Here is a 24,394-nt window from a genome sequence, read left to right on the forward strand (position 1 = left end):
TTTGAATTCCCACTTCATATACACACTGGTTAACACAAGGTACGTGCTTGTTCCCTTAGTACCCTGAATTAACAGCTTGAACACTTAATTTTGGGGGTTCTGTAAAAGGAATGTTTTTAAGGTATTTTTGGCAGGTGCTTTGGCTAGCTTCACTGAATCTATTCATTAGTACAAGGGAGCATTTTCCACTAGTTACAGACCAAACCTAAGGTAAAGCTTTACTGGGTAAACATTCCTGTTTACTTGTCATGGTAAATTATTTTATTTATGGTTGAACTAGTTTGCTATACACAATAGTTTTGTTTGATAAATTAATAAATAAAATATAGGGGCCAAGATAGATGGCTGGTAATATGTTAAGGACAATATAACACTGTGAGGTTTTAAATAAAGTGAATGATAATATAATTTGTATAGCTATATTGCAATTATCATCACCATCATCTTACTTTCATGTGGAGCTGAAGTTTCTCCTAGACAATGAATATGAACATAATTCATATTTAGTAACTATTTTGGTTATGCCTTTGTATTGTCCAGGGTTTTCCCTGAATATATGAAGAGATTTGTTTTAAGAAATCGGCTTACCTAATTATGGAGGTTAACAAGTCCAAAATATGCAGGGTGGGCCAGGAGGCTGGAGACTCAGGGAAGAGTCAATGCTGCAGTTCAAGTCGAAGGCAGAATTCCCTCTTACTTGGGGGAGGTCTGTCTTTTGTTCTATTCAAGCCTTCAGCTGACTGGATAAGACCCATCCACATTATGAAGGGTAATCTGTTTTACTCAAAGTTCACCAATTTAAATATTAATCTCATCTAAAAACACCCTCACAGAAACATCTAAAATAATATTTGACCACATATTTAGGCACCATAGCCCAGCCAAATTGACACATAAAATGAGTCACTTTGCCCATTCTTAATTGTAGTCAAGTTTAATGCAACTTTTAAAAATGAACTAGAAGGATACATGCCTGTCAGAAATAGAGTTGAGTGTAATAAATCACTACCAGGGAGAAAGCTGTCAGATGCCCATACTCACCTCAATCACTTCTGCTATTCCAGATAAATAAATTGTCCACAGTAAATTGACTGTCTTTGATCTCCACCCCTGCTTCCCAACCCCTACACCTACTGGAAGAGCCACCAATGTTAGTCTTACATCAGGCTTATTCAAAACGCAAGGAGGCAGTAAGTAGCCTGTTCTGTTTCTCCCCTCCTCTCACTCCCCGTCTCCTTTCCTCTGCTTCCCTCCTCTCCCCTCTTCTCTTTGGCAGCCTCTAAGCCCAGGGACTTGGGATCACTGGCTCTGGAGAGATATGTTTGACATGTAATACCTTACACAGAAAGGAATGCAGACATGACAACTGGCCCAGTCAGGCAAGGGCAATAATAGCACCAAACTCTTAAGATGGTCATTCCTAGACAGGAGAGTGCAGAGGGTAAAATTTCTGATTTCTTACTCAATGCACAAGCACATTAACATACATATATTTTGTAATTTTTAAAAATATGTAAAAATGTAGGCCATCTAATTGCAATAACTCAGATGAACAGGATATGCATATTTATGATACACATGTCAAATACAGTATTACCAATGGCACAAACAAGACAGAAATTTATTCTCACACAAGTTAAAGGCCCATGCTGGTATGGCAGTTGTACTATACAGATTAATCACAGGGTCAGCTTCCTTCTATCTTGTGGTTTGCCCACATATAGGTTCCTAGATGACTCACTACCACCTATACAAGAGTAAAGAGGAAAGAGGGAAGGAAAGATATTTCCCTTTTCTCTAAGGGTATTACTTACAGGAGGCAGAGATTATGTCTGTTTACATGCCATTGCCCAGTACACAAACATACCTTGCTTGAAGGGAGACTGGGAATCTTTAGTCTAGATGACCTTATCGGTACTATAAGAAGAAGGAAAATGGATAATAGGGCGTAAATAACCAGCAGTGTTGACCACATATCTAAACATTAGCTTAATTATATACATGTGTATATATATATATAATTATATATGTTATTTATATTATTTATATATAATTATATTATTTATATATATAATATATAATTATATATTTTATATTATATATAAATATATATAAATTATATATAAATATATAATATAAATTATATATATATATAATTAGGAGCTTTGCTTTAGCCTAATTATCCTTTTCACAATGGTCAAAAGATACAAGTAAAAAAATATATATATGCATGTGTGTATTTGTGCATATATACATATATACGTATCTAGAAGAAAAAATAGTATGATTCATAGCTTGATATTAATTAAAATTATAAATACTCATCTGCTATTATGGTGATATAATATAACTCTGTCAATAAGAATTTGCTTTATGTCATGAGGCATACTAGATTCATTTTGATTGATTTTGAAAATTTATAAGCACTAGAAAATTTCTCTGTGGGTATAAAATAAACTGTGAGGTTTATTCATTAACTATTCACATGAAAAAATCTCTTCATAAATAAGTACCAACCATTGCCACAATTGGGCTTGTAACAAACCATCCCACAACCCTGATCTACAAAATAACAATCATTTATTCTTGCTCACACATCTGTGTGCTGGCTGGAAGTTGGCTGACTTAAACTGAACTTGGCTCCAAGCTATAAGTTAGGTCCAAGTCCGCTCCATATGTCTTTCTTGGATCAGTGGGACTAGTGGGCTACCTGGGACATGTTCTTCATGTGACAATAACAGAAGCACAAGAGGGCAAACTCAACTGCTGCATTATTTTTTTAGGCCTCACTGTGTCATGTGTGCTTAACAGTTCATTGGCATTGCTAGTCAAGTGGTCATGACCAAAATTAAGGGCTGATGAAATACATTCTGCCCACCTTGAGACATGGCAAGGGTGTGGCTATATATTACTATTAATAGGAGGCAAAAATTGGGACCACTCAATCAATCTACCATAAGATGTTATTTTGTACCATTCCAAAGTGGATGTAATTTCACTTTGTGTATTAGACTTATTTCTATAAACTAATTTGTTTATTAAATCCTTACTTGACTGCTATTATATATGAGGCACAGACTTCTTTCAAAAACAATTGAAGATACATCTCCTGCTTTATAGAAAATCAGTCTGGTGAAATATTATAACAAAATCAACAGAATTATAGCATAATGTGGTAAGTTCAGTGATAAAGATATGGAGAGGATAATACACAAACATGAGGAGAGGCATCTCTTTCAGCCTAGAGAAAAGGGAAGAGTATTGAGAAGATTTCCTGGAAGAGATGTTTTAAAAAGCCCTGGGGAAAACAAGGGAATTAAATTCTATCAGTTATCTTTTGATGTATTAAAACTTCCCAGAAAACTCTCAGAGGAATTTTACTCACGTCTTTGGGTTTGCTGGGGTGGTTCTGCTTACGTATTCTCCATTCTCCGTTTGGAGCCAGTAGCTAGCCAGGGTATATTCTTCTCATGGTGATGGCAAAGAGCTAGAGAGACAGCATAAACACATGGTGTTCCACCTTCTAAAATTCCATTGTCGAAAGCAAGTCACATGAGTGAGCTCAACATCGAGGGGTAGGGAAGGAAGTGTACTCCTTTTTTGTGTGTGCTGGTAGAAATTGAGAGGTTGCAGGGCAAATGATTACAGGGAGGGGGGAAAGAACTGAAGCAAATAATTCAACCTACCAGACAAGTAAAAAACTCACCCCAAACCCAATTTCCTATAAATACTGACCTAGCTATCTAGCTATCTTACAATAAATAAGAAAATAAATATATAAAAGACATAAATACATAAAAATAGGTATTTAGTCCATATCATGTGATTTAGTCCATATGATGTGATAGGCACTATATGTTTGGACATTAATAAATATTTATTATTAATATGCACCACACTAATTCCTACAGCATTGGGAATTCTCATTGATTCCATGGTCCATGATGATAACAATGATAACATTGATTTAATATTTAGTTATAATTTTTATAACATTTTTCTATATTTTCACAGAATTAATTTGTAAGATAAATATATAGATACATCAATTAAAACTTTTATTAGGGCTTCCCAGATGGCGCAGTTGTTGAGAGTCCGCCTGCCGATGTAGGGGACACGGGTTCGTGCCCGGGTCCGGGAGGATCCCACATGACGCAGAGCATCTGGGCCCGTGAGCCACGGCTGCTGGGCCTGCGCGTCTGGAGCCTGTGCGGGAGAGGCCACAAGGGTGAGAGGCCTGCATACCGCGAAAAAAAAAATTATTAAATTCTCAGGACAAATTTTCATAGTGTTTTTTTTAAAATTTTGTTAAACATAGTATTCTAGGACTCAATTTTGTAAATTGGCTTTATTAAAGTGAAGTACAGTGACCATTAACAGCTAGCATGCATTGAGCTCTTACAGGCACTTTACATACATTAATTCATTAAATGCTCACAGAAATTCTTGAGCTTGATATTACAATTATTTTACAGATGAGGTTCAGAGAAGTGAAGTTCCTCACGATCACAAAACTAATAATAAAAGTTTTTCCTTACCCATTTATGCCTATCTGTAGTTTAATATCTTAAACATAAATCTGCTTTTCTTTAATTATCAAATATTTTTGGCAACAATAATCCAGATTTTTTCCTACTAAATTATAATGCCCTTAATTATTTTATTCATTTATTCATTAGATGTTAATTGAGCAGTTACAATGTGCAAGAAATTACCATAGGAATTGGGGACAAAGACATTAAAAGGATGATATAGTCCATTACCCTCATGAATCTTTTAGTCTAAAAGGTTTAACAAACATGCACTGACTGAATGGCTGACTAATGACAGTGGGCCTGCCCATCTTTCCCCTTCAAATTTTGGTTTCTCCACTATTTGCCTGAAAACCACAAAATGGAGATTTTTCAAATTGTTCATAAACTAAAGATATGTATCTGAAATAAGAACTAAATAAATCACCTATAAATAAACTAAATCAATCAGTTAGAATTCTTTTGATTGTGACAGGAAATGCAATAAAGTTGGAAGCTGCAAAAAAGGAGGGGATACTGGCTAACATACAGAAAAAACATACAGTGTTAGATCTATCTTCAGGTCAGAAACAAAACTGCACCAGGATCAATTCTCAGGCTTTACTCCCTTTGGAGGCCCTGATCTTATGCCATGCCCCTCCAATTAACAAAAATGCTTCGCTATTTCCAAGCCACTCATAATCATAACTAGTGTTGAAGAGAGGATCTGCTCTGGCATTCACAGCAAAAGTCTTGAAGTGTACTTTAATTGGACCAGTACTTCTGCTCACCCCTGAAATAAGCTCAGTGACTAGATCAGGATTGCTTCAAGCCAATAAGTTTAGCCCTGAAACAGAGAGGGGTAACTCAACTGAAACCTCATGTCTGAGAAATGCAAGTTCCCCATATGAGTGTTAAGAGACTTTTGCAAATATTTTTTGAGGGGTGGCTAAGCTTTATTTTACATAGAATAGGTTGCCAATTTGCTTCAGTTGAGGTATTACTGAATAATTCTACTGACCACAATCATTCATTTAGCAAATGTTGACTAAATGCCAGACTTCTATTAGTTAGGTATACCATAAAATTACCCAGAAGAGAATAAGATATTGGTTTTGATCTTAAAAAAAATATATTTTCTCTGACTTAATAAACTGTAATAAACAATCTAGATAAAACTATCTAAAAGTATCTATTGATAAAAATAAATAAATCTTTTTAAAACTTGATAGGATAGAAGCAGAAGAAATCTTTAAGTTAGCCTTTCCTTTTTTCTATAAGTGGAGAAAAATTACCTGGACTTTTGATTATAAAAATGTAAAGCAAAGGTTTTATTCCGGAATGAAAAGTTTAAAAAGAGGTGCTGTATTAATGTTTATTGTTTCCTTCATGAAAATGGACCTTTGCTAAACTTGGATTAAGACAATGTTTCTCTGAAAACTATTTGGGGAAGATGTGATATCCATGTGTCTGCCTATCCTTATTCAAACAGTTACTCATAAGGGATAGATAAAACCAAGACACTAGATAAAGGCAAGAAGGAAAAAATTGACCTCAAGCACATGGGGCAGGACCAGGAGTTCTGCAGTCCAACCTGGATAATTCACCTGTAACTTCCTCACATGTTATTATTCCACACTGGGAAACTTAACAATGTAGAATGATCATTGTCAGACAATGTTTTAGTTTGGGAGTGAGGCGTTAGGTTCATGGGTGTTCATTTTATTATTATTAGGCTGTAAAACATTTATGTCACATATATTCTTTCATATCCATCTAATACTGTATTTTAAGATACAATAAAGGCAAATAATAAAGAAATTGGTAAAATCAATGCATTGGGATCCTATAAAACATGATTTGAAGAACAATGTATAATCACACAAAAATAAGTCTGCAACACATTACTAAAAATTACAAACTCATATGAATCATAATATTCAAGTTTTACAAATACATGTGTATAATATAGGTAGATAAAGGAGTAGAGGGAATTATACAAAAATGCTAATATAAATTATTAATAGTTGGTGGGGTTACACGTTTTCTTTCTTTCATTTGCAAATCAGTATAGAGTTTCAACAATAAATATATACTACTTTTGGAAAATAGTAATATATTAATCTGAACTAAGTTATAGTTGTTTTTAAAATGTAAGTTCTTAGATTGACTAAATCTAAGATATTTATAAGACAATAATATATTTGGAAAATTTACTTGGAGGATGCCTTCTCACTAAAATAGGTCAACTCATAAATCCTCTCTTAAGTTGAATGTAAAACAGTTTTATGAGTCTGGTTTGCAAGAGAAGTTGGGAATGGGGTAGAGGGAATAGAGAGGAGGTCTAAGTCAACGCAAGACTTGGAATTTATACTGTTAAGTCTTCCCAAGGTATAGGAAATCACCATCACTGAATGTTTTTTTCCACTTTGAACCATTTAACCTGAGAAAGACTATCAGTATATCTGAACCTCTACCAACATTGCTAATTGTTGCTAACGAAGATCTGGGTTAACTTGGAAAAAAATGTTAACAATTAAATAATTTATATTCTTTTCATTTTAAGTCATTCTAGTCAAGTAGAGAATTAAGCAATAATTACCTTTCTTACTAAGTAGAGAGAAGGAAGGAAAAAATCTTTCCTTTAGCAGTTGAAAGAAAATTAACAAAATTTCTGTCTTTTGGCCAATAATATGTCACATAAAGGCACAAAGGGAAAATATTATAAAGAAATAAATTATTATTTATAATTATTATTTATAAGTTTTTACAAAAGTCAACTTTTTTCAGTAGTCAATTTTTTCAAAAAATAAACAAGAAAATAATATACTGTCTAAATATTACTATAATGAAAACTTTTTCTACTGTCTCAAAGTACTATTATTCATTTTTACATGTCCACATTTTTCATTTATTTTGGTAAATTTAATTTACCAAAGAATATGCATACATTTAATCAATTTAATTAATTGATATTTATAAAATTAATTTCCAGAATTCCCCCCAAAATTGATCGTTCAGAAGTTGACTATCTAATTTGTAGGCTTTCAATACTTTCTTTTCTACCAGGTCCTTATTGATAATTTTGCTTAACAAAGGTAAAGTTAGACAAGCATAATAGCATTGAACCTAACTTGTTCTTTCCCCAAGATGGTACACTAACTGGAAGAGATCAAAAATGGTATTGGGAAAACTAGACAGCTACATGCAAAAGAATCAAACTGGACTACTTTCTTGCACCATGTATAAAAAGAAACTCAAAATAGATTAAAGACTTAAACGTAAGACCAGAAATCATAAAACTCTTAGAAGAAAACATAGGTGGTATGTTCTTTGACATGTTTTAGCAATATTTTTTGGATATGTCTTCTCAGGCAAGGGCAACACAAGCAAAAATAAACAATGGAAATACATCAAACTAAAAATCTTTTGCACAGCGAAGGAAACTATCAACAAAATGAAAAGGTAACCTACTGAATGGGAGAAGATATTTGCAAACAATATATCTGATAAGAGGTTAATATACAAGATATAAAAAAAACTTATCAAAAAAAAAAACCCAATTAAAAAATGGGCAGAGGACCTGAGAAGACATGGAGATGACCAAGAGACATACGAAAAAATGTTCAACATCACTAATCATCAGGGAAATGCAAATCAAAGCCACAATGAGATATCACTTTGCACGTGTCAAAATGGTTATTACCAATAACAAGTGTTGGCCAGAATGTGGAGAAAAAGGAATCCTTGAAATTGATGGTGGGAATGCAAATTGGTGCAGGCACTATGGAAAACAGTATGAAGTTTCCTCAGAAAATTAAAAATAGAACTATTATACGATCCAGCAATTCTACTTCTGGGTATTTACCCAAAGAAAAAGAAAACACTAATGCAAAAAGATATATGCAAGCCTACGTTTACTGCATAATTATTCACAATAGCCAATATATGGCAGCAACCTAAGTCCCATCAACAGATGAAGGAAAAAAGAAGCTGTGATACACACACACACACACACACACACACACACACACAATGGAATATTACTGAGTCATAAAAGAATGAAATCTTGCCATTTGCAACACACGGATGTACCTAGAGGGCATTATGCTAAGTGAAATAAGCCAGACAGAGAAAGACAAACACTGTATAATTTTACTTACTGTGGATCCTAAAAAGCAAAACAAATAAACATAACAAAACAGAAACAGAGTCATAGATACAGAGGACAAATAGGTAGGTGCCAGAGGGGAGAGGGGTGGTGAGATGAATGAAATAGGTGAGGAAAATTAAGAGGTATAAAGTTCCAGTTACAAAATAAATGAGTCACAGGGATGAAAGGTAACATTGTGGGGAATATAGTCATAATAATATAACATCTTTGTATGGTGACAGATGGCAACTAGACTTATTGTGGTGATCATTTCGTAATGTATAGAAATATCGAATCACTGTGCTGTGCACCAGGAACTAACATGGTGTCGGATGTCAATTATACTTCAACAAAAGAACAAACTCATAGAAAAATGATCAGACTTTTGGTTACCAACAGCAGGGGGTTGAGGAAGGGGGAATTGAATGAAGGTGGTTAAAAGATACAAACTTCCAGTTATAAGATAAATAAGTGTACTAGGGATGTAACGTTCAACATGATGAATATAATTAACACTGATGTATGTTATATATGAAAGTTGCTAAGAGAGTAAATTCTAAGAGTTTTTATCACAAGAAAAAAAGTTTTTTTTCTTTTTCTTTTATTTTGTACCTATATGAGATGATGGATGGTCACTAAACTTATTGTGGTAATGATTTCATGAAGTATGTAATTCAATTCATTATGTTGTATACCTTAAACTTATACAGAACTGTACGTCAATTATATCTTAATAACACTCGGAGAAAAAAATAATAAATTTATATACTTAAAAAAGACATGTGCTTCCCATGAATGTTGAGTGACCAATAATCAGAAAAAAAATAAATAAATGAAAGACTTGTTCAAGAATGAGGACTAGAGGATATAAGATATAGAGAAACTTATGTCCCAGCCAAAATCATAAGATTTTGAAAACAGCAGGTAAAGGGTTTGAGGTTGAAAAAATTAGGGAACTCTTGTTAATAATGAATAGTATAAGAGACCTTTTTAAACATTGTTTTTAACAGAAATTATGACTATAATAAGAGGTCAGTGGAATGACAGAAATGCTAAAATGCATTATTATGCAAAAGATGAGCTAGTCAGAAGGGTTAGCTAGTCATGAAGCAGAATAAAAACAGGCAATTTTTATTTTATGCTTAAACTTTCATCTTCCTATATCATCTCACCAACCTAAGAAACACATATGTGACATTTCCCCCTACCTTGCACCCTCATTCTTCAGTTTGATGGTTTAACGCAAACACTTGCCTTGCCTAGGACAAGCTTGCCATCTAGTGACAATGACTTGTAACTACAGAATATGGGAACGCACTTAGTGCACACAAACATGCATGCTTTGCCTCAAAACTTCAACCATTCTTTTTTTCTCCCCAATAAACATTTATACAGCTCCTATTATGAGCTGGGATGTGGAGATACAATGATTGGAAAAAATTAATGTGGTTCCTAAAACTGTAGTGGGAAAGATAGAAATTATTCAAATAATCACCAATTAAATATAAAAATAACAAATATAACCACTTCTATAGCACCGACTCTGTGCAGAATAATTCATTTAATACTTATAACAATTCTATGATAAAGACATTATCTTCATTTTACATATCAGAAAACTGAAGAAGAGAGGTTAAGTAACTTCCCCTAGGTGTGAGAATAGAGCAGGATTATAAAACTTAAGACTGTTTCACTCCCAAATCTGTGCTTTTAATTGCCTCTGAATGTAAAACTGAAACTGTGATATATGCAAGCAAGATAATATTAGGACTGGACAACATTCAATCATTCAACAAATATTTACCAAACTCCTACAATGTACCAGATACTATGTTTGGCCTGTAGATAAAGAAGCAAATAAAACAAAGACAAGATAGACACTCTAATGTCATGGAGCTTATATTATTATTTTTTTTTTTTTTGGAGCTTATATTATAAACACATACAGGCATGCACACACAAACATAAGAATTAATATATAATTTCTAGGCTGTTATATGCCAAGAAATTAATAAGGCAAGTAAGTGATTAGTGATGGGTAGGTGAAGAGGCATGCTATTTCCAGAGCAGTGGCAAAGTCCTCTCTGAGGAAATCTGTAGTGAATCCACTACAGATTTCCTTAGAGAAGGGTATAAGCTTAGAAGTGAGATTAGTATTTTAATTGGACTGAATGATGATAAATAATGGTTTGTTTTTAAAATCAAAATGAGTAGGAAAGTTAAGGAACAGGTCAGGGAAGGGAGATCCAATAAAACATGTTTGAAGCTGTAAAATATACATATACTTGTTGCTGTGATTTATATTTTGAAGAAATTGAAGGTAAAATTTATTTAGAACTGTGTTATGTCACTGAACTGGGATTATGGTAGATTTACATGTTATGAGCAGATGTCAGTACCCACATATTCATAATACAAAGATAGATGATTATATCAGCCAAAGGTTTTGCAAAAATAGATCATTTTTTGTTTGTTTTTTGTTTTGCGGTACGCGGGCCTCTCACTGTTGTGGCCTCTCCCGTTGCGGAGCACAGGCTCCCGATGCGCAGGCTCAGCGGCCATGGCTCATGGACCAAGCCGCTCTGCGGCATGTGGGATCCTCCAGGACTGGGGCATGAACCCGTGTCCCCTGCATCGGCAGGTGGACTCTCAACCACTGCGCCACCAGGGAAGCCCTAAACAAATATTAAGGATTATTTTTCTGAAAGCTGATGACAAAAATTTCATGGCTATGTAAATTGTTTATTTTATACAGGGAGTAAATCTACAAATGACTATCCATGAGATCCACACATAATCATCACTCAATAAGTAACAGAGAATAATACTGACATTTTGCCTTTGACCAGTATGATAATTTTTCAGTGAACTCTTTAGCCTGGTTTCTTAAAGTCATCATGCAAATCACTGAGTATGCAATCGCTAGTTGCCAGCAGGATATATTTTAGTTTTTTGTGAGTAATATTAATTTACATGTTTTAACATTCAGTGACTACTAATCTACTTCTAAGGCACTATGTTAATCCTTGGAGGATACAGAGATGAATACAGCAATTCCTATCTCCAAGGAGCTTACCAGTAATAAGGAAACTATATACACACTCAAATTTATATATGATGATTTCTAGTATAAAAATAAATGTAACGAAGACATAAATTCTGCCTTGAGAAAAGGAAAAGTCTTTGATAGTGGTTGTATTAAACTACAAAGTTTTGGGGTGATTTGTTACACAGCAATAGACAACAAAAATAATGAAAAATCTAGTTTCCTATGTTTCAGCTGCTGCAACACAGAGAACAGAACAGAAGAGGCAGAGATGGTGTTGACTGACAACGAACAATTTAGTTAAAAGGTAACATTTGAGCACCTGAAGAAAGGGAGCCAGAACGCAGATATCTGTGGGAAAAGCATTTTTTCAAAGTTTTAGCAAGTACTACAAAGATCTGAGTCATGTGTCTGAAGAGTTCAAGAATAGCTAGATTAGTATGTCTATAGTGAAGTGTGAAGGAGGGGGAAAGAATAAATGAAGCCAAAAAAGTAATACATTGGCGGAGCCAGATCATATAAGCTCTTAGAAATCAAAGGAAGAATTTTAGCTTTTAGTCTAAGTGAGAGGAAAAGCCACTGGAGAGTTCTGAGGGTATAATAGAATCACTCTGGCTGTGATAATAAAAACATATTGAGGAATATATTATATATAGTATTACACATGTATAATAAACTAAAAATTTATAAATAAAAATAAATAACAATTACATTTTAATTTATGTATATAATTTTTATACATGAATAAATAAAAATAAAAGTATATTTAATATGTATTATATTTATATTTTATAAAAACAAAATATAAAATATTATATACTTATATGTTAAAATATCATATATTTATTTATACATGTATATATTATATTTATTTATATACTTATAAAGTATAAATATATATATATATAAATAAAAGGATATTTATCATGAGGAATTGGCTCATGTGATTATGGAGCCTGAAAAGTCCCATGACCTGCCATCTGCAAGCTGGAGATCCAGGAAAGCTGGTTGTGTAATTCAGCCTAAGTTTGAAAGCCTGAGAACCAAGGGGAATTCATGGTGTAGAACCCAGTCCGATTGTGGAAGATGAGATGAGATGTCTCAGCCTAATCAGTGAGGCAGGAAAAGAAGGGTGATTCTTCCTTTCTCTACCTTTTGTAGCATTCTGGCCCTCAATGGATATATGATGCCCACCCACATAGGAAAGGGCAATTTACTTTACTGAGTTCAACAGTTCAAATGCTAATCTCATCCAGAAACACTCTCAGAGACACACTCAGAAATAATGTTTAATCTGGGTACCTTGTGGCCAGTCAAATTGACACATAAAATGAACCATCAGAGTGTATTTTTACTGGTGAAAGAATGGGCTTTGCTATGGTAAAAAAATAAAATTAAAAAAATAAAAAGAATTAACCCTAAACTATCAGTGTATTTACATAATAGACGTTAATAAAAGTTATTTCTTACTTATGCAAGGTTTGGAGGGGGTCAAGCACTTTTGTAGGGAAGTTGTCATTGATGTGGTGACCAGGTATTCTATGCAGTGTTTACCTCACAGCTCTTTGACCTCAATATGTGGCCTCCAGGATCACTGCTTTCACACCCCCTCTTCTGTACTATAGTCTGGAATAGACACATGTTGTCTTCGTAACAGCCCACTGACCAGAATGAATCGCACGGTTGCACCTCACATGGGAGTTGGAAAAAGTAGAGGAATATATGGAATAATTGCTGAACCTTACTGAGTCAGCCCAGGTGGTAGTGCCTCTTAAAAATCAAGGGGTAACAGGAAACAAGGTGGCACCTAGGGATGCTATTAAAAAAATTACTGAGACAATAAGGGCACCAGGAGCTGAGAAAGTTTGGGAACCTCTGGGCTATACCAAGAAAAGGAAATGAGAAAAATGCAACTCAAAGCAGACCACACCCAATTCCACTTAAACATGGCAGAGATGAAAGCAAATTATGTCTTCTTCCTATCCCTCAGGTCAAGCCTTATATGAGGGGAGGGTAAAAAGCGTGACCTTATTAGAGTTTGAAGTTGACATTTCAAATCGACTTAGACTGTTAGTAACTGAAAATGACCAAGACATTATGAAATCTGCCTGAGCTATTGTCAAGAGAAGGATAAGGCGGATTTAATTGAGTACAACTAAAAGTAATTAAGAGAAAATAAAATTCTCTCATGTTCCTATTTCACTGAGCTGTGATATCTCAATTACAGTGAAGACCACTAAACTTATCTTGATGACCCATGTAGCAATTCTTGACCATAGGTGGCAGTGGTAATATTAAAGTTAATCCATTCATGCATTCATTCATTGAACAAATATTTATATATGTCTACTATATGCTAATCATACATAATAATAACTATAAGAGATGCAGGGAAAAGCCTGTAAAGGAGTGTTTAAAGTAGCATGCCCTCTCCAATCAGTTTATCCCTCTACCCTGGGTCTATTTTTGTCTTTTTTCCCTCAAAGCACTTATTTACTCTCCAAAAGGAACTCATTTACTTACTTATCTACATGTTTTAGTCTGTCTTTATTACTACAGTGTAAGTGCCAAGAGAAAAAGTATTACCTTGTTCTTCCTCCTCTCAATTTCTCAACACTGGCATGCCCCATGGATCAATACTGGTCCCCTCTCTCTCTACCTACACTCTTGTACCTTGGATATAAATATTATATGTGTTGATGTTACATATGTATCTAGTGTTGATGTTTCTCCAAAATGCCATAATTACACATCCAACTGCTTACTTGAAACATTGGATACTGAATAGATACTTTAAATTTAATGTGTTCCTTCCTCCCCTACAGTCTCTAATCTAGCTACACTTTAGTTAACTCTTCTCATGCTCAGTAAATAGCATCATCATCCACCTAGATGGTGGACAGTTGGGGTTCAAGCCAAAACCTCAAAATTTATCCTTAATTACTCTTCTTCATCTGCAAGTCTATCAATTCTACTTCCAAAATACATCTCAATTCCACTTCCAAAATACATCTCAATTCCACTTCCAAAATACATCTCAATTCCACTTCCAAAATACATCTCAATTCCTGTTCCTTTTCTCCATGTCTGCTGTTACCTAACTATTTCTAGCAGTGTCTTGCCTGGGCTACTGCAATAGCCCAACTGGTCTTCCTGCTTCTACTCCATTTTTCATACTGCAACCAGAGAAATTTTCATACCTAAAATTTAATCATTACATACATATACACATACACACAGACCTCTACTAAAAATTCTGTCAGTTTCCAATTGCTCTTTGGTTTAATCAAGACTTCAGACTAACCCACAGAGCCCTCATGGTCTGGCTCTGTATACATGACATTTTGTGGAGGGGTTCTCCATAGTTTTTCAAGTTTTTATTAATGTCTGTCCCTCCCTTGTTCCCCAACCCGTCTTCCATGGGAGCCAAACTTCGATATGTTGTTTACTGCGACACAGTTACCATCTAATCAAGTAGCAAATAAAAAGAGCAGTTAAGAGGTACCTTGGGCCTCCAGACTGTAGTAGCTGCACCTAAAATAATACCTCTATCCAGAATCCTCAATGCCCTCTTTGTATGGAATAAGGAAGACTTCTCTGCCTGGCTCCATTCAGAAACGAGTTAGAATAGTGTAAAGGCCAGTCACACTAGCAAGGTCAAATCCCAGTTCGGTCATTTAATAGCTGTGTGACTTACACCTCCCTGTATTGTACATCAGCGTGCTCAACTGTAAAATGGGGAGGAGTACCTACACCTTAGAGTTGTTGATGGGGTTTATATTAGGGCATCTCTTCCTAGAGGCCGCTAATTCCGTGAAAAGGAACCACGGCCAGACCGTTATCACGCTGCTGCTACGTGTCCGATGATTCAAGAAAACAAGTGTCTGTCTCAACTTTTTGTTCCTTAAAACTGAGCTCGCCTGCCTACGTGAAGGCTACTGAGCCAAAGAAAGAATGTGCAATCTTTAGGCATTATCATCCCGAATGTAGACACAGACCCGGTATTCCCACACCAAGTCCCAGCCAGCCAATCAGACGCACTTTGCAATCTGCCAGGATTAGAAACCCGGCTATAGCAACTCCAGACCTCCCTGGCGCCACGCCCAGACCCGCTCCCAGCTAGCACATGCGCAGCAGTGACTCCTTCTGTCCTTGGGGTTACTTCCTCTTTCGTGAACGCGGCTTAAGTCTCTCACGCGTTGACAGTTTTTTTTAAATCCTTACACCTATCTCGGGGGAATTTTTGTTTTTAATGCCGTCATCAACTACCTGGAATTTGAATCATTTTGCTTTCCCATCACCGTGGAACCTTGCCCTTCACTCTGAGGAACGTGTCTCCGAAGAGCTGGCCCCCGTCCGTGGTGCAGGTCTCGCGAGAAGGCGACATCTCTCGCGTTACTTCCTTGTTTCCAGAATCCTTAGCGCGAAGTGGGAAAACACTCATTTAGCTTAGCTTTTTATGATCACTGCGGTTTCTTCAGTGGCTTTTCTGTTGGTTCTCCGTGAGAAATGGCGGCTTCAGAACAGCCTCTGCCAATGTCGAGAGGATGTCAGAGCTCTGCTTCGCTTTCTCCGCCGCGGGGCGACCGAACCCTTCTAGTGAGGCACCTGCCAGCCGAGCTGACCGCTGAGGAGAAAGAGGACTTACTGAAGTATTTCGGGGCGCAGTCCGTGCGCGTCCTGTCCGATAAGGGGCGACTGGTAAGGGCGCGCCAGTCCCGAGCCTCCGGGGAAGGCCCTTGGCTGTTGACCTGGGGAGGGGAGTTCTGACAGAAGGAAGAAGACAGAAAAGAGTGAGGGAGATGCGCTTGTGTAGTGGGGGCTTACCAGTCTTTCCTCCTTCATATCAAAATAGTCCCAAGTCAGATTTTAATTGGCTCCAGCCTAGGTTAGTCGCCGCGCTGCGGAAAAGGGCAAGTGAGAAAGGCAAAGAAGAAAAAATGAAAAGAGAAGCTTAGTTATGTTCCATTTTCCCATCCTGGGAATCTCGAAATTCCGCTGAATTTGGAGGTATTTCTCTTAGGCTCAAGAGTACTCTCAGAAATATGTAACGAAGGACTGTTTAAAAATCTTGGTACTTATAAACCAGCGTTAAGACATTCATCAAAATAGAGGAGAAGCTACAGTAGTCGGTAACTTGAGTAAACTAGTTACAGGATTTCTAAGTTTTTGACGAGGATGTTATTCATAAAAAATTTCCAACGGAATCCTTCAGGGAGGAATATTTTAAGACTGTTCAAAGTCCAACACTGGGATGTACACAATTACTTTATTTTCCTTTATACCTGAAGATGTTTTAGATGAGTTCTCTCCATTAAAATAGCAGTGGTGATGTTAAGTTTCTGCCAGATGGCCTGTGATGGGGCAAACATCAGTGGTTAAAGTCTCCCCAGGTGTTTCTAATAATGCAGCCAGGGTTGAGAAGTAGTGAGTTAGGAGAAAGACCAATTTAAACTTTGCATTTGGCTATATAGATGCGTTATGCATGGAAGATATTTTATATTTTTGGATGGCTTAAGGGTGGTCCTCTGTGTATAGTAGGGGTTTTTAAACTTATGGACTGTCAAACTACTTGAAAATATATGTAAAACATGCTGTGTGTGTGTGCCCCTTTATATGAGAAAGTCTTTCATCTCAAAGAAGTTTGATCCTAAACTGATTCAAAAGCAGTGTACTGAATTTAGTAATCAGTTAAATGATCTGGATTTTCTGTCCTTTTCTGTGATTTTATTAATGTGTCAAATCACTGTCAGCTGGTAAAATATCAGACTTCCTTATGAGAAATTATATTTGAAATAATTTGTACCTTCTTTTTCAGAAACATACAGCTTTTGCTACTTTTCCTAATGAAAAAGCAGCTATAAAGGTATGACTTTTTCTTTTCTATTAACAATTTTCTGTTATCCAGTTTTAAAAAATGCAGCATAATGTTAAACTATAGTTTTTAAAAGCGAAAGGGTTTGTATTTTCAGAGTTTGCTCCATAGGCTACATTTGGTTTGTCATTTGGCAGATTTTGCCCAATCTTTGGACATAAGACTAGTAGATTAACTGGAACATGAATTAAAATTGAATTGTAATCTCATATGTAATTAAAAGTGACAAATTCAAAAGGATGCAAACATTGATAACTATCTCTGTAACTGTTGCAAGACAAGATGTTTTAAGCATTAAATGGAAAATATATATATTTAAAAAAATCCTAGGGGATCATTTGCAAAGGAGGTGACCTTTGAGGTAGACCTTTAATGATTAGTTAGATTTTGAGAAGAAAACAAAGGAAGTTGGACCTTCTAGGTTTAGAGAACACTAAATAAAGCTGTGGGGCATGGAAAGTTCTAAGTGGAGCAAAAACTAAGGGTTGAAATTGAAATAGGACTTGGAAGATAGGTTGAGTCTAAATTTGGGTGGAAGGGAGGGAGGGATTGAATTTTGTTTAGTAGTTATTCTTAAGGCACTTGATGTATTTGAGCTGACCAGTAATATGGTCAGATCTGTGAAAGACGTCCAGTAGAGTTCATGTAATGGATTGGATATGGAAAAAGATTAGAGTTAGAAAGACCAAATGGAAAGCAAAGACAAGAGAAATGTTACAATGGCTAAGGCAAGAGAAAGGATCTGAATAAGGCAGTAAGAAGACAAAGGAAGAAGTAGATACACATTTGGTAGAGATTGTGTTTTTTGGTCCTGTGATCCTTGTAGATGTAGTGGTTAAGAGAGAGGGAATACTTGGAAATTTTTGGACTGAGTTATTGGGTTATTAACATTAGTTGACAGGGGCAGGATTCAGAGGATGTTTGCAAAGGTAGGTAATGAATTCACATATTATCTATTAATTTTGTGGAGTCTGTGGGCTACTTCTGTGGAAATATTTTAAAAACAATTAAAAATATGGACCTAGAGCTGAGGCAGGGTTAAAAATGGAGTTTCCTCAACAAGGTAAATGGATATGGTTGCCCAAAGGGAGAAGAGCCAGCAAAGAAGACTGGGAGGGAGAAGTTAAAAAGCAAGTAGAACTAGAAAATAAATTCTCATGGATGCAAGAAGAGAGTTTTAAGAAGATAAGATCCTGTGATGACACAAGGTGAAGAACGAACACAGTCTATTAGTAAAGTATTTTTATTGTGAAACTATAGAAATGACCCAAATTCTTATCAATAAGAGGGAAGGATACTTTAAATTGTAGTATATCCATACACTGGACTACAACTCTCAGAGAATGAGCTCAAATGAATATGTATTAATAAGGAATGTAGCCCAGATAGAGTACATGAATAAAGTTGCAAAACATTATATAATATGTAACCTTGGAATTTTGGAAAACTAGTATCAATACTGTGTATGTTAGTTTATGCATAGAACAAAATGTAGCAGAGCTATACACCAAATTGAATAATAAATGTCTTTCTCCAAGGATGGGATTACAGAGGACTTTCACGTTATATGTATTAAAGTATAGGAAAAAATTTTTTCAGAAAAGACCTTTTGAAATATAGCATAAAAAGTGTTTAGTAAAATATGGTAATGAAAACCACCTTGTTTTAGAGTCAAGATTAACTTGGAGGAGAGGGCATGGAACCAGTCATTGTCTAACATTAAAACTTAAAAGCCATAACTTTGAAAAGAATGTGTGACATAGATTTTGAGAGGAAGAAACTTAAAGCAATTCAGCTGTATTTCAGATAATCAAAGGCTCATGGACAGTAAGAGGTCTAGGCTGATTTAAGGACTTGAAAATTATTGAAACGTATAGAAACTTGCTTTGTATAATGAAGTTGAATAAGGATGCATAAAGATGGTAGAATAAAATTATAGCCCCTGTTGGGCTTCCCTGGTGGAGCAGTGGTTGAGAGTCCGCCTGCCGATGCAGGGGACACGGATTCGTGCACCGGTCTGGGAAGGTCCCACATGCCGGGGAGCGGCTAGGCCTGTGAGCCATGTCCGCTGAGCCTGCGCGTCGGGAGCCTGTGCTCCACAACGGGAGAGGCCACAACAGTGAAACGCCTGCGTACCGCAAAAAAAAAAAAAAAAATTATAGTCCCTGTTAAGGCCTAACGTTCCATTTGTTCAAAAAATATTGAGTGCCTGCTATGTGCTAGATACTGCTTTAGGTCTTGGGATATATCAATGAATAAAACACAGATTTATGCCCTCATCGGAGCTCACATTCTCAAAGGGGAGACAGACCATAAATAATAAACTTAATGAGTTTAATATTTTAGAAAGTGATAAATACTATAAAAAAAGAACAGTAGGATCAGGAGTGCTGGGTTGGGAGGATTAAGCTACAGTTAAGGTAGTTATGGTCATATTTGAGCAACACTTTAAAGGAAGTGAAGGAAGTTAGCTAAGGGAATTTTGGGGAAGTGCATTCTAGTAAGAGGAATAGCTGGCATGCGCTAGCTTGTGGCTAAAGCAAAAAAAAAAATGAGGGGAGATATTGAATTTGAGATCAGAGAAGTAAGAGGTCCATATCATGTAGGTACTGTAAGGACCATAGATGTTACCCTGAGTAAAACTGGGAGCCATTGTAGTATTGTGAGCAAAGCAGTAACATAATTCACCTTATATTTAAAAGTATCACTTTGTGTTGAGAGTAGATGGAAGGCAGGGAAGAGTAGAAACAGGGAAATCTCTTAAAAGGTTACACTGTTAATTCGGTCCAGAGATGATGGTTGCTTGGACCATGATGGTAGCAATGGAAATGGTAGGAAATAGATTCTGGATATATTTTGTAGGTAGAAGCAAACACGATTTCTCAGTGGCTTGGATATGCAATGTGGGAAAGAGGTGTTAAGGATGGTTCCAAGATTTTTGACATGAGTAAATGAAAGAAGGGGCTTACCATCGGAAGGTTCCAGATGGAGACCATTTGAGGGGGGATGGGGAGAGAAGATTCAATTCCTGAAGTCTTAATTTTAAAATATTTAAAATTAAGAGAAGCTTTCCAGTAGTTTGGATATATGTTCCTGGATTTAAGGACAGAGGTTTGGGCTGAAATTATAAGTTGGGAAATCATCAGCATAGAGATGGTTTTTAAAATTAAGGTGCTGGATTAGATACAGAGGACCAATAATAGACCTCTGGAGCATGACAGCATTAAGAGTTTGAGACGGCATAAGCCACCGTGATTGAGGAGTAGAAACAAATGAGCTGGGAAGAAACCTGTAGGAAATTATAGTGTCTAGACACCAAGTGAAGAACATGTATGAAGGAGGGAGTGGAGCGATTGCGTTAAATGCAGTAAAATGAAGATTGAGAATTGACCATTGTTGTGGCAGTACAGAATTTGTTGTTTATGACAAGCAGTGTCAGTGGACTGATTAAGGCATGAACCTGATTGGAGTGAGTTTGAGACTGGATGGGCAGAGAGGAATTTTAGATAGAGGGCATAGATAATTCTTGAGTTTTACTGCAAGAGTAATTTAAAGCGGAGTGAGGGTGGGGGCGGGTGGGCAAGAGTGATAAGTTGGATCAACAGATGAAGAAAAAATATTTTTTAGGATGGGAGAAATCAGACTATGTTTGTATGCTGATGTCGATGATCCAGTAGAGGACAGAAAATTAGCAATGTAGGTAGGAACACACCCTGTACAGTTCCAGAGAGCAGAAGAGAGGCTGGGATTTAGTATACAAGTAAAACAACTAGATTTAAATAAAAACATGGATTGTTAACATGTGATAACAGATAGAAGATAGAATATGTGGATGCAGAAGCTGGTAGATGGGAACTTATGGTGGGAAATCTGAAGTTCTCATCTTGTTGGTTCAGTTTTCTCAAAGTAGGAAGCAGTATCCTAGGCTAAAAGAATGGGACAGGAGTATTGTGAGGTTGAGGAAGAAGGAAAGAGTACAAAATATTGTCTTAGAGATTAGTAGAAAAAATGAACTAATATATTTGACTGTTGCTTCTTTAAGGGTCACCCTCAGATTTGTGGTTGTGAATTTAAAGTGAGACTAGCCCAATTCATTATGTTTGTTTTTCTAACCATTTTCAGCTGCCTGGGTATAGGCAGCATTGTATTTAACCAGATCTTAGTTTTCCTAAGTGATTGGAAGCAGTTGCTTAATAAGTAATGAAGCCTTGGCAGCCTGAGATGAGAAATGGGTAAGAAATAGCCAAGGAAATGTTAAGAGCGTTAACAAAAAACATGTATAAATTATATATGGTCTCTAACAAATAATTTTGGTACAGTTATTAATTTTTTTTTACTCTTCCAACTGAAGGCATTGACAAGACTTCATCAGCTGAAGCTTTTAGGTCATACTTTAGTTGTTGAATTTGCAAAAGAGCAAGATCAGGTTCATTCACCATGTCCTTCTTCAAGCACTGAAAAAAAGAAAAGGTATGTAGATAGGTTTTCGTACATTTTAAAAGTGTTTTTTTTAACCCATTGTATTGCTCTTGGATTGTTTTCAGACTAGCAGGTAAATAATTTGAAACAGTAAATGGTTATATCTCTCTACTGAATCTAGTACATTAAAGCAATATATTTGTTCATTCCTAATTGTGCATTAGGAACCTGAGTATTGATTTAATATTAGGAATTAATCAATGTGAAGTGGGAAAAGAGTAGGGGGAAAAGCATTCAACTTTAAGTGGAGGGAAGGTAACTAGTATAAAGTCCTTGTGTTAGATATAGCAAGGTGTCATGAATAGGCGTGGCCTGGTATTCGGGTCCCAGCTGTAATTCTTTGTAGTTATATAACCTTTATAAATTTGCTTTACACCAGTGGCTCTCAAAGTATAATCCCTGTACCAGCTGCATCGTCTAGGATCTTGACTGAAAGAAAGATTCTTAGGCCTTAACCTAGTCCTACTGAATCAGAAATTTGGGGTATTGGGGGTGGGGAGGAGGATAGGCCCCAGCAGTCTGAGTTTTAACAGACCCTCATTGATGTACATTGAGGAAATTTGTGTGCCACTGATTTATACCATGTGAACTTCAGTTTTGGTGGGGCGGGTTTGTCAGTGAGATTTATCATACCTTCTTCATAGGGTTGCTGTGAAGAGTAAATGAAAATGTGCCATGCCTTCTATAATATCTGGAATAGATACTCTTTTTTATTGGTGTTTACTTAAGAAATAGTTGAAAGTTTTACTTATGGAACTGTTTTCATAATGCCCTGTTTGAAAAGATAATATGTCATTTTTGTATGCAATTTTTCATTCTATTTCTAAAGGTAAGATCAACTTTGATTCTGTATTTCTTAGGTCTGATGATACTGTGGAAGATGATAAAGAAAAGAAAGAACTTGATTGTTTAACCATAGAAAATGGAATTGCACCAAACCACGGGTTAGCATTTTTTGTTTGTATTTCATTGTTCTTTTGGTTTTGTTTTGGATAGGTGGTGTATGTGGTGGATGTGTGTCTATTGCAAATAAGATAATTTTTTAAAGAACATTTTATTATATATCGTGCATATTTTTAATGTGTTGATTAAACATACTGAGCTCTAAGAGTTTGTCACTGAATTTGGTTCCATTAAAATGTTCAAAGTTGTAAGATATTCTCTGATAAGAAATGCCGTATTCTTCTATAATGCAATCAGAAGGCAAGTTTCTTTTTAAATGTAATCAGTTGGATCTGTTAGGAACAGAGTACTCTTACTGAATCATTTGAGCAATTTGTATGTTATTAGGTTACCTAAAATGAGTTATTGATATGAAACTTACTAAAACACAATAAGCATTTTTAAATATGTTTTTTAGGCTGACTTTTCCTCTGAATTCATGCCTCAAGTATATGTACCCACCACCTTCAAGCACAATTCTAGCAAACATAGTAAATGCTTTGGCAAGTGTGCCTAAGTTCTACGTACAGGTAAGTAGAATAAAACGTTCCTCAAAGTAAGTACTTGTACAACCTTATATGTTACTTTTCATGCTAATTCTCAAACTTTTTTTTATAATAGTATTACACTAATTCCTGTAGGGACAATGATGTTTCAGTATTTTAAAGGTGTCTTAGTTTGTGCTGCTATAACTAAGTACCATAGCCTGGGTGGCTTTTAAATAATAAAAAATTATTTTTCACAGTCTAGAGGCTAGAAGTTGGAGATCAGTGTGCCAGCACGGTTAGGTTCTGGTGAGGGCCCTCTTCTGGGTTACAGACGGCCGTTTTCTCTTTGTATCCTCATGTAGCTGAAAGAGGGTGAGAGAGCTCTCTCTTGTGCTTTTTATAAGGGATGCTAATCCCATTTATGGGGGTTCTACCCTTATGACCTAATTACTTCCCAAAGGCCTTATGTCCTAATGCCATCCCATTGTGGATTAGGATTCAACATAAGAATTTTGGAGGGGGACACAAACATTCAGTCCATTGCAAAAGGTAATGAAAAATTACTACATTCAAGTAAAGGCTTTGATAAACTATAGCTTAAAAATACTAACATGTTTAGTATTAATAATACTAATAAACATAAGCTAATTTGGGAAATATAATTTCTGGTAATTCTTTGTTACTTTAGCATACACCTTTTCCTTTCTTAAAGGAAAGGACATAGAGGACCCCTCAGCAAATGCTTGAAAGTACTGACAATAAAACGTACTTTTAAGTACAAAATATAGATGATACTTATCTTCTTTGTTGTACTTCTCTGTGTTTCATGATTTCACAATAATCAAGGGAAAAAAACAGTTCAGTAAATTTTTACGTTGTAAGAACATGACATTTTTAATA

The 24,394-nt window shown here is 35.8% G+C and overlaps 1 protein-coding gene and 1 long non-coding RNA gene across 12 annotated transcripts in view; one reads left to right on the forward strand and one right to left on the reverse strand.

Moving 5' to 3' along the window:
• Positions 1 to 1,866: 1,866 nt before the first annotated feature.
• On the reverse strand, positions 1,867 to 16,065 carry LOC116751173. The gene is made up of 3 exons (XR_004349194.1): positions 15,980 to 16,065; positions 3,386 to 3,487; positions 1,867 to 1,917 (listed from the first exon to the last, which is right to left on the reverse strand). It is a non-coding gene; the product is annotated as an uncharacterized LOC116751173 (long non-coding RNA).
• The window catches only part of RNPC3 (RNA binding region (RNP1, RRM) containing 3), an 81,206-nt gene continuing 72,689 nt past the window's right edge, over positions 15,878 to 24,394 (forward strand). For all 11 annotated transcript variants that reach the window (XR_004349182.1, XR_004349183.1, XR_004349181.1 and 8 more), the window contains exons 1-5: positions 15,878 to 16,411; positions 17,529 to 17,576; positions 21,937 to 22,055; positions 22,925 to 23,008; positions 23,425 to 23,536. Coding sequence is in view for 5 of the 11 variants with exons in the window: in XM_032626628.1 (XP_032482519.1) it covers positions 16,220 to 16,411; positions 17,529 to 17,576; positions 21,937 to 22,055; positions 22,925 to 23,008; positions 23,425 to 23,536 (555 nt within the window). In the remaining 6 variants the exon portion in view is untranslated. The remainder of the gene's footprint in view (positions 16,412 to 17,528; positions 17,577 to 21,936; positions 22,056 to 22,924; positions 23,009 to 23,424; positions 23,537 to 24,394) is intronic.

This window comes from Phocoena sinus, chromosome 1, assembly GCF_008692025.1.
Source record: "Phocoena sinus isolate mPhoSin1 chromosome 1, mPhoSin1.pri, whole genome shotgun sequence".
Taxonomy (NCBI): Eukaryota; Metazoa; Chordata; class Mammalia; order Artiodactyla; family Phocoenidae; genus Phocoena; species Phocoena sinus.